Here is a 15,662-nt window from a genome sequence, read left to right on the forward strand (position 1 = left end):
CCCGGCTCCACAATAGGTGTAGTAGGCTTTAACCCCTAAGAAATTAACCAATCATATTCGGTTATTCTTCTCACATTCAACGGTGATTGGTTAATTTCTTACGGCTTAAAGTTTACTGCATCTATTGTGAATTCGGCCTGAAAGAGATCACCGTTTCTCGAAATACGCTTTTTCTAACTCATACAGCAGCGTTAATTGGGTCCATTTTAGAACCGGCGGAACTACTATTTCATTTCAAGTGTAGAGAGATTTCTATTAACCTAACCTAATTATACGGTCCAAGCATTTTCAAGATGGAATTTATACAATCTGCAAATTATTCGGAAAGTTCGGACGAAGAAGACGATGTAAGTTGAAATGATTATATTAAAAAATATAACACATGTATCTGGGTATAAAATATTATTTCACATGATGTTATTCGTTATTTTTATGAAAGCATTTTTATTTTCGGATCTCGGATTTTTTGAACACCCTTCGCACGACAGATACCAGGCCCATAGTAGAATTTCGAATTTATATGTTCTTAAATAAGAGAATACATATTAGATTTCTATTAGTTTCAGCCAAGGAAGCAAAAAAAGAAAGGAAATAAAGACTTTGACAGTAGCTTCGAATTTATAAGCAGTGCAGCTGAATACAATCAGGATCCTTGGAATGATCTGAGCAAATATATTAAACGTAAAGCAAAAACGAAATTAGATGATAAGATAAAGAAGATTCGAAAAGAATATAGCAAAGAGGTGTGTGATGTTGTTATCTATATTATTTAAAAATTATAATAACATGCAACGTACATTGTATCAAATATTATTACAATTTATATGAAATTACTTAGAAGGAATTTGTTATTATATTTGTTAGGATGGAACAGAGGATGATCCTATTAAAATTGAACCAGAAACAGATCAGAATGATGATACTATTTCCCTATCTGAGGATGAGCTCAAAAAAGGTACATATATTCAATTTATTTACACGATAAAACAAATTTGTAAGAATTATGAATTCTATAGGTATTATTTATACTTATACAATATAAAATTTAATTATATATTTATTATAAAATATTTATATATTTTTGAGATTGTGTAAATAAAGTGTATATATCTTATTTATTAATTTATTGTAGATACTGTTAAGACCAAGGAAAAGAAAAAGAAAATAAAAAAACTTGTTAAAGAAAATGATGAAGAAGCACTTGATTTTGAAGAATATACAGATTCTCAAACATATTCTACATTTTATCAAATGAATTTGTCTAGGCCTTTGTTAAAGGTATACAATATATAATAATTAGTAATTACTAAAATAATATAGATATATATATATATATATATATATATATATATATATATATATATATATATATATATATATACAATAATATATTTAATATATAAAAAAATAACTGAACTTGAAAAAAGTTTAATGTAAAAGATGCTGATTGATTTTTACAAATTTTTAGGCTATAACAGCAATGAATTTTGTACAACCAACTCCCATACAAGCTACTACCATTCCTGTAGCTTTAATGGGTCGTGACATTTGTGGTTGTGCAGCGACAGGCACTGGAAAAACTGCGGCTTATATGCTCCCAACTTTGGAGAGATTATTATACAGGCCACTGGATGGCCCTGCTATTTCACGTGTTCTTGTACTCGTACCTACTAGAGAGCTGGGAGTACAAGTTTATCAAGTAACAAAACAGCTAACTCAATTTACAACAATAGAAGTTGGTTTGTCTGTAGGTGGATTAGATGTGAAAATACAAGTGAGTTATTTTGTCTCTTTTGTATAAACTTCTTTTATATAAATTATCTCCAATCGGATAATAAATTTACATATTTTTATAATGTAGGAAAGCGTATTGAGAAAAAATCCAGATATTGTAATAGCAACTCCTGGAAGGTTAATTGATCACTTAAAAAATGCACCTACTTTTTCATTAAACAGTATAGAAGTATTAATTCTAGATGAAGCTGATAGGTAAAAAATAATTAATATAAGAATATATACTCGTATACATACATACATACATATATACATACATATATATATATATATATATATATAAAATTTAATCTATATATTTAATTTAAGAATGTTAGATGAATATTTTGCTGAACAAATGAAATACATTGTTAAACAATGTGCAAGAACCAGACAGACTATCCTGTTCTCTGCTACTATGACTGAAGAAGTCAAAGATTTAGCAGCAGTATCTCTTGATAAACCTATTAAAATATTTGTGGATAGCAATCAAGATGTAGCCTTTAACTTACGCCAAGAATTTATTCGGTAAGTAAATTCCATTTATAATAATATTTTTCATATTTTTTATTACTCTCTCTTTTTTACTTTCAACAAATGTGATTTCAGCATACGTAAAGAAAGAGAAGGAGATCGTGAAGCAATTCTAGCAGCATTAGTTTGTCGAACTTTTCATGATCATACCATGATTTTTGTACAAACAAAAAGACAGGCCCATAGATTGCATATTTTATTGGGATTATTAGGCTTGAAGGTAAATCAATTTTTAATATTAGTGAAATTAGTAATTACATTTATATATTTTATTTCTTCTTTTCTCATGCTTAACTAGGTTGGAGAACTTCATGGTAATCTCACACAACCACAACGACTGGAAAATCTTCAGAAATTTAAGGAGGAAGAAATTGATATTTTATTAGCAACTGATGTTGCAGCAAGAGGTTTGGATATAAGCGGTGTAAAAACTGTGATTAATTTTGTGATGCCTGCTACTCTACAACATTACATACACAGGTATAATTTCTAATTAACACAGTTCATATTCCAAAGATATAACAAAAAAAAAATTTTATTTGTTATTATTAGAGTTGGGAGAACTGCAAGAGCAGGCCGTGGAGGTGTTTCTGTATCGTTAGCTGGTGAACAGGAACGTTCTTTAGTGAAAGAAATTATTAAGCAAGCAAAAAATCCAATCAAAAATAGGATAATACCACCTGACATAATAGAGAAATACAATAAGAAATTAGAATCGCTGGAAACAGATGTAGAAAGAATTTTACAAGAAGAAAAGAACGAGAAAGAATTGGCTAAGATAGAGAATCAAGCTAATCGTGTTGAGAAGTTACTTAAAGATGAAGATGTCAAGGGATGTCAGAGAAGTTGGTTCCAAACTAAAAACGAAAAAAAGAAAGAAAAAGGTAAACAAGAGAGTTGTGTGACACACATTTTAATATATTTTACGTTCTATTCTCTATTACTAGTACACAATCGCATAAACTACTGAAATTTCTGGTATACTTTCAGATAATCTTCGATTAAGTAAAAAAAAAGATCACAAAAATAAAAAGCGTGAAAAGGAACCTTCTAACATAGTGGAAGAAAAAAAGAAGAAAATGCAAAACGAACCTAAGAAGGATACAGCCGAAGATAGAGCTAAAAGAGAATTAGAAAAGATAGCTGCCTATCAAGCGCGATTAGCCAAAAAGAGCAATAAGCAAAAGAAGATCAGAGTAGTTATGGATGAATATAATCGTGACTTTAATAAAAAAGGTATAATTTTGTATTATTTTATAATATCAAAAGAATTTCTCTCTTCTAACAAATTGTTATTTCAGGATCATTGAAACGATCAAGATCGTCCTTTGCCACTGATCTAACGGACACGAGCAAAAAAGGTGTCAAAAGAATGCGATATGAGTGAGTATATTTTTTTATTAAAATTGAAAGATAAGAAAAGATATATTTCTCTCTCTCTGTCTATATATATAGACAGAGAGAGAGAAATATTTATATCTTTTCTTATTTTATATATATATATATCTTTATATAATGTATATTATACAGTGTATATTAATCTTTATTATGTATTTTAGGGCAAATGTTATAAAAAAACAAAATACATTTAAGATGCAACGAAAAAATATAGCAAGAAAAGGCCAAAAAATATTTTCTAAAAAACGTTAATTTTATAATGTAGCATAATTTTATAATTAAATACATGGCATATTATTAGATTTGTGTGTTTTATTATAGAATGATTATACAATACGCGTTACGTTTCACAGATTGACAGATGAATAGCACTGATTGATTGTTTAATCAGATTATGTATACTTTTCATAGTTTATGACCTGTTTGAAAAAATTGCAGTACTATGCAGGGAAATAATTATATACTTGCAAAGATATCTTTTCAACAGAGAAGTATGAATAATATTTGCTGATAGAAATATATACCTCTAGTGAGAGAAAAATGATATGAAAAAATATATATTAATGACAATATAAAAAAAATAACATAAATATTTTTATATTTTCACAAATCTGAAAAATTACGTAGTAGTTGAACATTGCATTGTACTGTAATTTCTGTGAAAAGATAATAGATACGTTAATTCTATAATTATTAATACGATTTCAATCATTCATCATCATTCATGAATTCGTTCGCAATTTGCATTCATTTTTAGATCTAATGTAATATTAAATGCTTAAATTTGATAATTATAATGTTGAGAACTTAAATATTTCAAAACCTAGGTCCATTTGATTTAAAATTTAAAATTCATATTCAAAAATATTTCTATTCGAATATTTAGAAATATTTAATAAATAATATCGAAACAATAAACGTCCTTTTACACATGTGTACTAAAAATTGCATATACATTAATTTAAATTAAGGTATTACACAATAATGGTTTGCAATCGATATAATTTTAATTTTATGTTTATTTATAAATACAAAAGTTGAAGGTTTTCGCACAAGTTTTCGCAATATTCCTTTTTTCATTATTACACATGTAGGTCATACTTAATGTGTATCAATTATAATAATCGCGACTAAAATGTGGCGATAATCGTATTTGTTAAAAACCAACAACTTTGGATCACAAAGCCAATAAACACACAACTTCTTATTTAATATATGTTTATGCAACAAAACTATAGTGTTTTCTTTTGTTGTTAAAGTGACGATATATTTAATATATCTGGATATATTTCTTTTGCAGAAAATGGAGTTGTATGTGCTTAAATCGTTTATTAATGTTGACAATATTGTTTATATATATACTTGCTGTTTAAACAGAATACTATTTTTCAAGCAAAACAATGTCGTAATTAGATGTTTGCAAAGTAAAAAGAAACAAAAAACAATCTTTATCTCCTAATGTAAAAGTGAATGCATATCAAGTAAACAACCAAATGCGAAAAAAGAAAGAGCATCCAATCCAAGAAATACAGTAATTAAAAAAATACATTATAATTTATAAAAATTTCTCATGTTCACATAGTTCTCAAATTTTGTAATTCGTAAAATTAAGGAGAAATATGAATATATAATTCAGTTTTTTGTTATCAATATGAAACAATTTTACGAATTCGTATTTACCTGTGAAAAATTGATAATATTTTTGTTCCACTTCTTTTTTTTTCTTTACTCACAAGTTGCAAGTCCAAAGAGATTTCTGCATTGTAAGCCTGACATTAATGTGTCATAATCTTAATATCTTACATTCTAAAGATACACGAACGACTTAGGTTTATTAATCGTTATACATAACCAAAATATTCTGTTTTCTAATTTATAAAGTATTTTTTAGATCCTTTAATTTTTTTTCTTATCCTCACATACTCTTTAAGTCTTTCCCCATCCCAATGTTCCCCGGGTATAGTCCAATCACTGAATTATTTATTTACTTTATCCGATTCCCTTAATGCCCTCTTTGCCGGTGGTTCTTCAATCTAAAAGTAAGTGTAGAAAATAACTATAATAATCTGAAAGATGTTTTATCAATATTTTCAAGAAATTTCGCTTTAAGGCAAAAATCAACTTACTTCCTCTTCCAAGCCAGGTAATTGAATCCTGGTCTCTGATGCTTCGGCAGGCTGCAAATAAATTTATTTAAACAATCAAACATGTTCACATCTAAATATTATTTAAAAGAAAGTCTTCACAAAAGCATACATTATTCTAACATCATATCCAAGTTACCTGTGCATCGATACATTCCATTTCTCCAATTTGCAGCTTGAAATCATTAAAATTATACATATTCGAAGAATTAAATGTGGTATTTTTCACAATTAATTTTTGTAATCTACTATATATATCTCGTCATTTAATGAATTTAAATGTCTATCATGATCTATGTCTATATTTAATTATGAATTAAATTAAGCAAATTAAATAAGCAATCGTAAAATTGTTTTAAAAATTATCTTACCCTTGCATCTGTTTCATTAGGTCCAATGCCCACTTCCTTTTGTTGTTTAGATTTAGTTCTGCGCTGTGGTTTCTCATTGAGTGTATGTGTACTGTGGAATGATCCTTTTCCTTTTGGATTCGTCATATTCACTTGCAATTCCGCGGGTAAATAATTTTTAGTATTAGCCACCATATCGTCAACTCGTTTAAAGTACATTGTGGGTATTCGTGTCTCACTTGGAAACTCTTTCATATCGAAATTAGTAGTCTTTGTGTATATTACATTCATTGCCAAATCACAAACGGCCCATAATTTCTATGTATGTGTATAAAAATAAAAATTAATTTACTGCTGAATTATTTTATGGGAAAAAGAATATCAAAAATAATATATGATAATTACATAATTCATTGCATTGTTCTCAGGGTTAAGCGCGTCCTTATGACTTTTCATACGTTCCACAAGATTTTTGTAAAATCCGTAACAATAATATTCGTTCTTTGTGATGAGGGGTTCCAAAATGAACCAGAGACACTGTTGAATAATTTTTAACTGGCTGACCATTATGTGGCTCGTAAATTCGGGATCATGCGCGAGAATAGCTACCGCAAAAACCAACATGTAATCTGGCAAAATATGGGGTAATTGACCTGTAAAATTATAAAATAGCAAGAATTTTTAGAGCAATAAAATAGTAAAAGCAATACTAAAGAATTTATTTCAATTATCTCTTATTATTTAACCTCTTACCCATAGCTCGCTCGACAGTACCCAAAGAAAGTGTCTTCACATAATCCCTCCTTTTATTTATGTCTGTTTGCATATATGTTTTCAATAAACATTTTAACCTTTTGTCTTGTTCTTTGCCGGCTAGTGCGTAATATCCCATAAAATCCAGTGGCAAACATTTATTTGGAATTCCTCTTACAAGACCTTTGTGCAATTTATTACCAAAGGCTTCTCTGACTTGAGGAACTTCATCCTATATATCAAGTCAATATAATAAAATAAATTTTATTAATTACAATCAAAACTTTTTTATTACTATATTAAATGTAAAAAAAATATATGTTTATACCAAACGTACCACCATGAGTTGTGAAAGATTATAAAACTGTTCTGCGGTAAATTGATCTCCGACGCCCTTCTGCTCGCATATTTTCAACATTGAACAACCCGCTTGCAATCGTAACCAACTCATTTCAGCTTTGCTCAGTCGTCCCTGCGACAGCAGATCTCCTTTGTTTACCATAAAGGCATTCAACATTCTGAACGTTTTTTGCGCCGATAACACGTCACTCTTTAATCCTAACAGCCAACGTGCCATGCACTTCAAGCCTTCCAATCTGCATCGTGTCTCTTCAGGTAATTGATCCTCTCTACACCAGTCTCCCTCAATAATTTCAGAGGTTTGCTCGCTGCTTTCCTTCACTAGTAATTCTTTAACTATCTACAGAAATAAAGATTGTGTCTCGTATATAACAATTGTGTAAAGTGCCCAGAAATTCGTTACTGTTACTTTGTTTTCACTTACTTTTCTGGAAACCATATTTTTTATTTGTATTTGATATTTGTCCGGCAAATTATATGCTATATGACCTAACGTAACTATAGACGTTCGATAATATTCCGATGTCGGTGTTAGCGTGTTCTTAATTCTCTCAATAATTTCGGGGAAGATCGTATCGTGAATGTTAGTCATGTTAACGAATAAACATCTCACGGCCTGTTTTGCCTGCTTTGGTGTTCCCGTTTCAGCGAAGTTCTTGCATATCGGTACCATAAGATTCATGATATCTGGTGCTACATCGCGTAAAGGTTTGTATTTTCCCAAAAACGTGAAGATGGAGAGAACTAATGGTGCTACCATTTCGTCCTCTAATTCGAGCAAATTGACCAGTTGCATTAAAATATCGTTATGCAGGAAATGCGAGCCAAATACAAACGACAGCATCTAAAATATTTTGGGTAATGTAGGCCTCTAATTAAATATAATTGCAAAATATAACTACAAAATATAATTTTAATTTATTAAAAATGTTTAATAAAAAAAAAATATATATATATATATATATATATGTATATATATATATATATATATATATATTGGATAATACTATCAGATACTACAGAATAACAATCCAAATCGAAAAATCCTGAACTATTTTTTGATCTGAACTTTCTTTTCATTGTTATACGATGTTAAAGTTAGTTAATCAGCGGCTGTCTATACATCAGAAAGGCGTCTCGCTACTCCGACTCGCGTCACCTTTTTTGTTTTCCATTGTAGACAGATGCTGATTAGTTAATTTTAACATCGAACATTATAACAACGAAAAGAAAATTCAAATAAAAAAATCAGGGCTTTTCGATTAGGATTTTGTTGTTCTATATTTGATAGTATTGTCCACATACGTTTATTTAGTTACATCCTGTGTATATATATATATATATATATGTGTGTGTGTGTGTGTGTGTGTACATACATACACATATATACTTACTACTAATAATCTCAATCCTTTCTCGCCGGCATTATTTGGGTTAAGGCCGACCTCTTCTATCACGTTACCTCCCTTCAAACAATCTAAGACGTATCCTATCAAAACCTAAAAAAATTTTCTTGTAAAAATTTTTCTTCATAAATTATATATATATATATATATATATATATATATATATATATATATATGATAGATATTTTCGAAAATAAAATGTTTACCCTAATTGCCTCTTCATCAATCATAACAGAGCTTACTCTTTCAAGTAGCATCTTAATCGTGTTGTAATATAAATTAGTCATTACAGGCTGTCCTAATTTTTTGAGGACTTTAGTTATCGTTTCAGCACATTCCTTACAGGAAACATTTGGTTGTACGATTATCTCCATTTCCTGCAATAACCTAGCATCCTTCTTCATGTGACCGCTAAATTTTTGAAGAAACTCTTGCACTTTCATAGGATCTGGCAAAAAGCGGGATATCTGATGAATCTTCGTCACTAATTCGTTTTTAGCATCTGTTTTCTTCACGAGATCTATCCACTCAACTACTGCTCTTCGCACACTAAATATATACATAATCAATTTGCATCAAAATATAAAATGTTTTTTTTTATGATCATATACAAATTAAAATAATTAATGTATAACACATACGCAAGCTGATGCTTCTGAAGTTCCACGAAAGCTTTGGAAGCATAATCATCAATTGTACCTAGGAGATGGTACAATTTTTTCATTCTTTCCTCAGCAGGTAGTTGATAAGGTACTAAGCATGTATTTAATAGTCTCTCCACTAACAATCTATCTTCCATGCCTGCCATATAATAACCATGCAATATTTTATCTTTTATCCATATAACTGCTTTCTTTGTTGCCTGTGGCACATCTGCATCATTCAAATGTTTCTTGTATATCATAGCTAATCCAGACATCGCCTCTTTTCGTATTTTAAACTGAAAATATAATCATTAGTAAGCTCAAGCTATAAGTTGTAATGTTTAATTTGAAACTTAAACAATTTCATGGATTTAATATTTTACTTTTTTGTCCAATGTTCTTTCTTTGACAAATTCAAGCAAATCCTCACTATCCGACACAACTTCGAAGTCTCGTCTGGCAGTTGTTACAATAGCCATTACGACTTCATAACGGACACTTTCATCAGCGTCGTGTTGCCTTAACTTCAAAGTATCTGTAATATCCTTCCTCAATTCCGGATGATTTAGCAAGAAATGCATTGAATACTGCACACATTTAATACGAATGGATACACTAATATCATTAAATCGTCCTAGAAATGCTCTCCATAACTGTGTATGCTGTACAGCCAATTGCGAACCCTTTTCAGAGAACATTCTCGCTAACAATGCCACAGCACCCAATCTTTCAGTCTCGGAGGAGGATTTCAATTTGCACTCTAATTGTGGAAGGACGGACAGCAAGACACTCGGACATATGTGATTCAATTCGTAAATCAGATCATACACCTTCTTGCAAATCTGCAAACTCTTCTCCTCCTTGCCCAGTATCAAGACATGATTGAAGAACTGTAAAACGCGTAATATATGTTTACGGGAATGCGTACATTCGTTTCTTGACGAAAATCTTTCACTTTCTCGTTACTCACTGCTTGAATGTATGGTTCTAATGTATCGCTACATTTAATCACCAGCTCTTTAGCAAGCAAATACGCATTCTTTTTCTGTGTTTTGTTTGGCTCTACAATATTCATGAGTATAATATCCAGAAGTTCGTTGCTGACAATATCCGATTCGGTAATCAGTGGGCATAAAACATCCAGCATAAAGCTTTTAACTTTGCCAGAATGTTCATCGCTAAAAACAGATTACATTGACCACATTATATTTGTAAAAATTTTAACAGTTGTTTTCTCTTTTTCATTTTCAGATGTACTTACTTTACAATTTTGAACATGAGAGAAAATAATGCACAAAAAATCTCTTGGCAATCCTCTAACTCAAAGCACATATTAAATGATTTGACATAAGCTAAATTCTCAAGTAGGTAGAAATACCTCTTAAAAGCAGGATCTTTAGGATCTTTTAAACCTGCCAGTTGCTTAATAAGAAATAAGAATATTGTCTTGACCTAAAAAGTTATATTAAAAAAAGCAATGTTAAATTATTTTATACAACTTAATTTATATTTATTAATTTAATTTATACAAATATAACAAAATTATTTTACATTATTTTATTATTAATTAGAATTCATATCTTTACCTGATCAGCATCTTTATAAGGAGCCTCTGGTGCATAAACTCTTAAAACATCTGCAATGCAGCAAGCAATTAATAGTTGTACATCTTTACTCTGATGCATCAGAAAGTGCTCTTCTGCCAAATGTAGTGCAAGTGGAATATATTGTTGGTACATTCCTTCATCTTGTCCCATAGCTTGTAGCGTGTGCGCTAGTGTCTATACAGTTATTACATTTTAATGTTATATATTTTTGTACATAATATATATTTACTCATAGCAACATAAGATGTCACGCAAATACCTTGAGTCTTCTGATTAATTCATCTGGACCTAAATCTTCACTAACCGATCTACACCCTGCTGGATATACTATTTCTGACATGGTGGTTACTTGATAAACCAATTAAATGTAACAAGCAGTTTATTTTTAATATATTCTAAAACACGGTCCAAATTCTGCAACATAATAATATTTATTTATAATAATATTTATTTTATATATAATTAATTTTTATATTATATTTCATAGTATATAATTTAAATTTCAAAAAGATTTATAATACAGGAAAAATATGACTAATATTTTTAATGATTTTGTTTCCTTTATATGTTAATATTAAATAATAGTACTGATATCTCATCTCATATGTATTCTACTTCTAAAGTATAATCATGTTTTAGAAAATATGACATATGCATAATATTTAAAGGTAAAATTTGCATAAATTTATATAAAGCTACCAAAAATATTACATTATATTTTAAACAGCACCTTCCATATATGTCATATTATAACTTTTTATATAACACATTTCTAATACATCCTAAATCACATTTTGTGTACTATAACAATAAATATTACCATAAAGTATATTTGCAATATAATAGTATAAATGTAGGATATTGTGGCAAAAAATATTTGTGCATTTTGATATATTGTAGAACAAGGATATGGATGTGATAATGATCTAAATACTAGACACTATAACAACTGCAAATACTCTGTCAATCTTTGCAGACCGTCAAGTCTCTCTATATATGATACAGCTTTTAATTTATTTTACACAGGACATGAAGAAAAAAGTTCACTTTATTTATAAATAGGCGAGTGAAAGTATTACCAAAGAAAAATATATATTAAATGTCATAATAATACATTAATAGACGTAGTATTGTTAAAGAAATTTTTCCTTTTTTTTTCAGAGTGTTTCCAACTCGGAAAAGTTATTAGATTGGTTTCGAGGTTATGTGCATTCGCCGTGCACGTATACAAGCCACGACGTAAACAAGATTCTCGCGTAACGAAGTCCGCGAGAAGTTTCGGGAAACGAAAATGCTTCGGCGGAAAATAATACGAGCGATATTATTAATGCGGTTAAACATTACCTGGAGATATGCATAGGCCTGTGACACTCAAAATATCAATAAAGCAAATATATCTGACGAGGAGGTCTCACTGCACAGTAAATCGCTTCTTTCGGAGAGTTCACTGTCCAGACGAACAAGTCGCCAATTTTCGATTCCTTAATTTACTAAGTGCGCGCGTATCGTCTGCGACACAATTTGCGCAATTTTCTCGAAACACTTGGCATGGTCACAACGACTGAAAATGTCAGCGAAGAAACAGTGGCGGAATCGGTTTCAATACGCGGTTAAGCGTGTCAAAGGACGCGAATTCGTTCGTCTGAAGTTGCCGACCACGGCGATGCGATGATGCGATGCGTCGCTACATCACCAAAGTTGCATTCGAAAATTTATACTCGCCAGAATAGAATAGCATCCGATTGACCAATAAGAATAAAAGAGGCCGAAAATTTCTTTGTCTTGATTGGTCAATCGTAATCCTATTCCACCTAACAATTAGATTTACGAATGCAACTAGGTCCGACTTGATTCCTCAAATCCTATTGGTCGACGCCCGGCGATCGTATGGCGCGAAGTTGCTGCTGTTTTGTACGATTTATCTCGACATAAAAGCTTTTTGACGTTTTCACAAGTCGCGATAGCATTTTCGTTTAATTAAAGCTAGCCAATGAAACGTTTTCTTCGTCAAATGTATACTCGCAGAGCGAATCACATTGCGTGTTTGTATTTTCACAAGTTATTTTAATAGAAAATTTTTAAATCATATGGTGCGAATAACTATCGTACGTATTTTACATAAATTTTTTTATTAATTAAGTTAATAGATTCTAATTTTGATTAAAATTAAATTTAACTACGCATAATAATAATGGCTGTTCGATATATTCTCCTTTCGTTATAATCGATTCAATTTCTCTTAGATGTGTACACACAACACGCGTACACATGCATATGCACATACACACACATGTCAGCGATATATAAACAGTATAGTCAGTATAACCTCCGATATTTCGAGATGCTTGGAATAAATCAGTAGAAATGTTAATACAGCAGCCACAGTTGCTCACAATTTTCCATCCAGCAACATAAAATCCATCGAACGCATCAGATATCGGTAGCATATCTTTGATAAGTATGGAACTTATGCGAAATATTATTGGCCACAAACTGAGACGGTCGCTTCTGAAAGCGCCTGCAACACGCCTGCAACACGCGCAATATGTCAGGTACCGAAACGAGATAAATGAAATTTATTTTATTGCCTTATATTACATACATTGTTAAGCATTTCGAGTAATCTTTTCTGATCATAAATAAAAAATTTATTTCAAAGTAAGATTTCATATTAATATCTATTATTATAAACTGATTTTTCTCCCTTTTTCTTTTTCAATACACTTATTTATTTATTTATATTTATATGTAAGATTATAAAAGAAAAGATAAAAAAATTTAATATTCTATGATCTATTAATCCATATAATTTATATAAAATATGAAATATATATCTTTGCTTGTAGTGTTTATGATTGATATAAGTTATAGATTATAATAAAAAGAAAAAATATTATAAGGAATACTTAATTATATACCAAAATATGACAACAATTTTTGTAGATTGGCGGAAGTTGGTAAATTGGAAACACCAAAATTACAAGGACAGTATGAAGCAGGTCAAATGATATTCCATAGGATCTTCAGTTATCGAGGCGTGATTCTATTTCCATGGTTGGCAAGAGTATATGACAGAGATATATCCAATAAAAAGAATGAGTATGTGCAAATATTTATAATTGCATGGATAAAAATATATCTACTTGCTTTTTCTATATAAATATTATATATGTAGATATCTGTATGTTTATTTTTACAGAAAGAATAATAATTCTAATAATATTGACGACAAGGATGTGAAAGGCAGAACACATACATTCTATCAAGTTTTAATTGATCAACGTGATTGTCCTTACATAGTAAGTACATAGTAAAACTGAAAAAATGTAATGATTGATTTTCACATATGTAACATCTTTACTTAACATATCTAGCGTGCCCAAACAGAGGCAGTAACTTTTCTGGGCAATGATGAGAGTAGTCGCAGCTTATATGCTATTCCTGGATTAGATTATGTTGCTCATGAAGATGTATTACCATATACTACAAATGAAAAAGTAGCTCTGCAACACGAATTGTTTGATAAATTTCTAATTTATCATCCGGGTAAAGAACCATGTTTTGTACCACAAGAAACCCTTCGAGCATGGCAGAAAAAAAATCACCCATGGCTTGAGTTGTCGGATGTACATAAAGAAACAACTGAAAATATTCGAGTTACTGTTATACCATTTTATATGGGTTGCAGGGAGAGCCAGGCCACTACTGTATACTGGGTAAGTTAAAACAACATTAAATTTTACATACAGAACAGATGTAATTGATAAATATTAATTTATATCTATCTCTTGCATTATAGTGGCGTTATTGTATCCGACTAGAAAACTTAGGTGAATTAAGTGTGCAATTGCGTGAAAGGCACTGGAGAATATTTAGCCTATCAGGTACATTAGAAACTGTTAGAGGAAGAGGTGTAGTGGGTCAAGAACCTGTGTTATCAAAAGCTTTACCTGCTTTCCAATATAGCAGTCATGTGAGTTTACAAGCTCCAAGTGGTCACATGTGGTAAGCACTGATTAACTAATTAATTTTTATTAATATGAGAATATATTATCTCTAATTATTTATTTAATAATTCTGTTTGTAGGGGAACATTTAGGATGGAAAGAGAAGATGGATATGCGTTTGATTGTAGAATACCACCATTCTCTCTAGAATCAAAAGCGGAAGAATCCACGCCTAATGTAGAAATTTAATTCTTCGGAAAAAAACAGAATTAAATAATTGTAAGCGATGACTAGCTAGTTAAACATATAACAATTGTTAGATGGTGATACTACAGTTTCAAGTATAATCAGCGAATGGATAAACTTGACTAAGTGTGAATTTTGTGATAATTTTTGAAACCAGTTTCCACAAGTCAGATTTAATAAAATTATAGTGTACATATTTTCTTCTAAAATCCTATTACAATCTTCCTTGTAAGAGATAGGAAACATCACTTCTAGTTATTCATTTCCTAATTATTTCTTAGAGTAAAATTTATTAATAAATAAAAAGACTTAAAAAGTTATCTAATTAACTTTTTAAACATAATAAGAAAGTAGTATTTATATATACAAAAAGTACTTCGTTAACATGTGTTTTACAGTTTTATTATTGTATCCTCCTTTATTTTGAAAAATTAAAAAAACAACTAAATTCTATTGCAAAATAATATTAATAAGAAATATAACTATATTGTACACAAAAG

The 15,662-nt window shown here is 30.0% G+C and overlaps 3 protein-coding genes across 5 annotated transcripts; 2 read left to right on the forward strand and 1 right to left on the reverse strand.

Annotated features, from left to right (window-relative positions):
• The first annotated feature begins 142 nt into the window (after nt 1-142).
• On the forward strand, nt 143-4,007 carry LOC126849042 (probable ATP-dependent RNA helicase DDX27). The gene is made up of 13 exons (XM_050590500.1): nt 143-347; nt 561-743; nt 865-955; nt 1,133-1,278; nt 1,469-1,774; nt 1,862-1,989; nt 2,104-2,301; nt 2,383-2,527; nt 2,606-2,787; nt 2,860-3,191; nt 3,298-3,543; nt 3,609-3,690; nt 3,867-4,007. Exons 1-13 carry the CDS (start codon nt 294-296, stop codon nt 3,955-3,957), a joined length of 2,184 nt encoding a protein of 727 aa, XP_050446457.1. The 5' UTR covers nt 143-293; the 3' UTR covers nt 3,958-4,007.
• Nucleotides 4,008-4,708: 701 nt separating this feature from the next.
• On the reverse strand, nt 4,709-12,654 carry LOC126849041 (sister chromatid cohesion protein PDS5 homolog B). Of its 2 annotated transcripts, XM_050590498.1 has the most exons (17): nt 12,314-12,654; nt 11,229-11,383; nt 10,949-11,143; nt 10,624-10,814; nt 10,333-10,540; nt 9,746-10,252; nt 9,360-9,658; nt 8,925-9,267; nt 8,707-8,811; nt 7,737-8,156; nt 7,290-7,652; nt 6,953-7,184; nt 6,605-6,852; nt 6,221-6,517; nt 5,989-6,024; nt 5,832-5,882; nt 4,709-5,738 (listed from the first exon to the last, which is right to left on the reverse strand). In XM_050590498.1, exons 2-17 carry the CDS (start codon nt 11,307-11,309, stop codon nt 5,682-5,684), a joined length of 3,633 nt encoding a protein of 1,210 aa, XP_050446455.1. In that variant the 5' UTR covers nt 11,310-11,383; nt 12,314-12,654; the 3' UTR covers nt 4,709-5,681. The 2 variants fall into 2 exon arrangements, with proteins under 2 accessions (XP_050446455.1, XP_050446456.1); XM_050590499.1 differs by lacking the exon at nt 5,989-6,024 and having other exon boundaries at nt 12,314-12,653.
• A 506-nt stretch (nt 12,655-13,160) lies between these two features.
• Nucleotides 13,161-15,358, forward strand: LOC126849053 (polymerase delta-interacting protein 2). 2 transcript variants are annotated; one of them, XM_050590523.1, is made up of 6 exons: nt 13,161-13,521; nt 13,913-14,068; nt 14,145-14,268; nt 14,344-14,685; nt 14,769-14,974; nt 15,057-15,358. In XM_050590523.1, the coding sequence occupies exons 1-6, from the start codon at nt 13,430-13,432 to the stop codon at nt 15,163-15,165; spliced, it is 1,029 nt and encodes a 342-aa protein (XP_050446480.1). In that variant the 5' UTR covers nt 13,161-13,429; the 3' UTR covers nt 15,166-15,358. The 2 variants fall into 2 exon arrangements, with proteins under 2 accessions (XP_050446480.1, XP_050446482.1); XM_050590525.1 differs by having other exon boundaries at nt 13,172-13,521; nt 14,169-14,268.
• Nucleotides 15,359-15,662: the final 304 nt, after the last annotated feature.

Source organism: Cataglyphis hispanica, chromosome 4 (assembly GCF_021464435.1).
Source record: "Cataglyphis hispanica isolate Lineage 1 chromosome 4, ULB_Chis1_1.0, whole genome shotgun sequence".
NCBI classification, from domain to species: Eukaryota; Metazoa; Arthropoda; class Insecta; order Hymenoptera; family Formicidae; genus Cataglyphis; species Cataglyphis hispanica.

Coding starts and splice junctions, on each gene's coding strand:
- LOC126849041 (XM_050590498.1), bottom strand. CDS start 11,309: ATGTCAGAAATAGTATATCCAGCAGGGTGTAGATCGGTTAGTGAAGAT. Junction 11,144..11,228: donor AATTAATCAGAAGACTCAAG/GTATTTGCGTGA, acceptor ATAACTGTATAG/ACACTAGCGCACACGCTACA. Junction 7,185..7,289: donor ATCTTTCACAACTCATGGTG/GTACGTTTGGTA, acceptor CTTGATATATAG/GATGAAGTTCCTCAAGTCAG.
- LOC126849042 (XM_050590500.1), top strand. CDS start 294: ATGGAATTTATACAATCTGCAAATTATTCGGAAAGTTCGGACGAAGAA. Junction 1,990..2,103: donor ATTCTAGATGAAGCTGATAG/GTAAAAAATAAT, acceptor ATTTAATTTAAG/AATGTTAGATGAATATTTTG. Junction 3,691..3,866: donor GTCAAAAGAATGCGATATGA/GTGAGTATATTT, acceptor TATGTATTTTAG/GGCAAATGTTATAAAAAAAC.
- LOC126849053 (XM_050590523.1), top strand. CDS start 13,430: ATGGAACTTATGCGAAATATTATTGGCCACAAACTGAGACGGTCGCTT. Junction 14,069..14,144: donor ATATCCAATAAAAAGAATGA/GTATGTGCAAAT, acceptor TTATATATGTAG/ATATCTGTATGTTTATTTTT. Junction 14,975..15,056: donor GCTCCAAGTGGTCACATGTG/GTAAGCACTGAT, acceptor TTCTGTTTGTAG/GGGAACATTTAGGATGGAAA.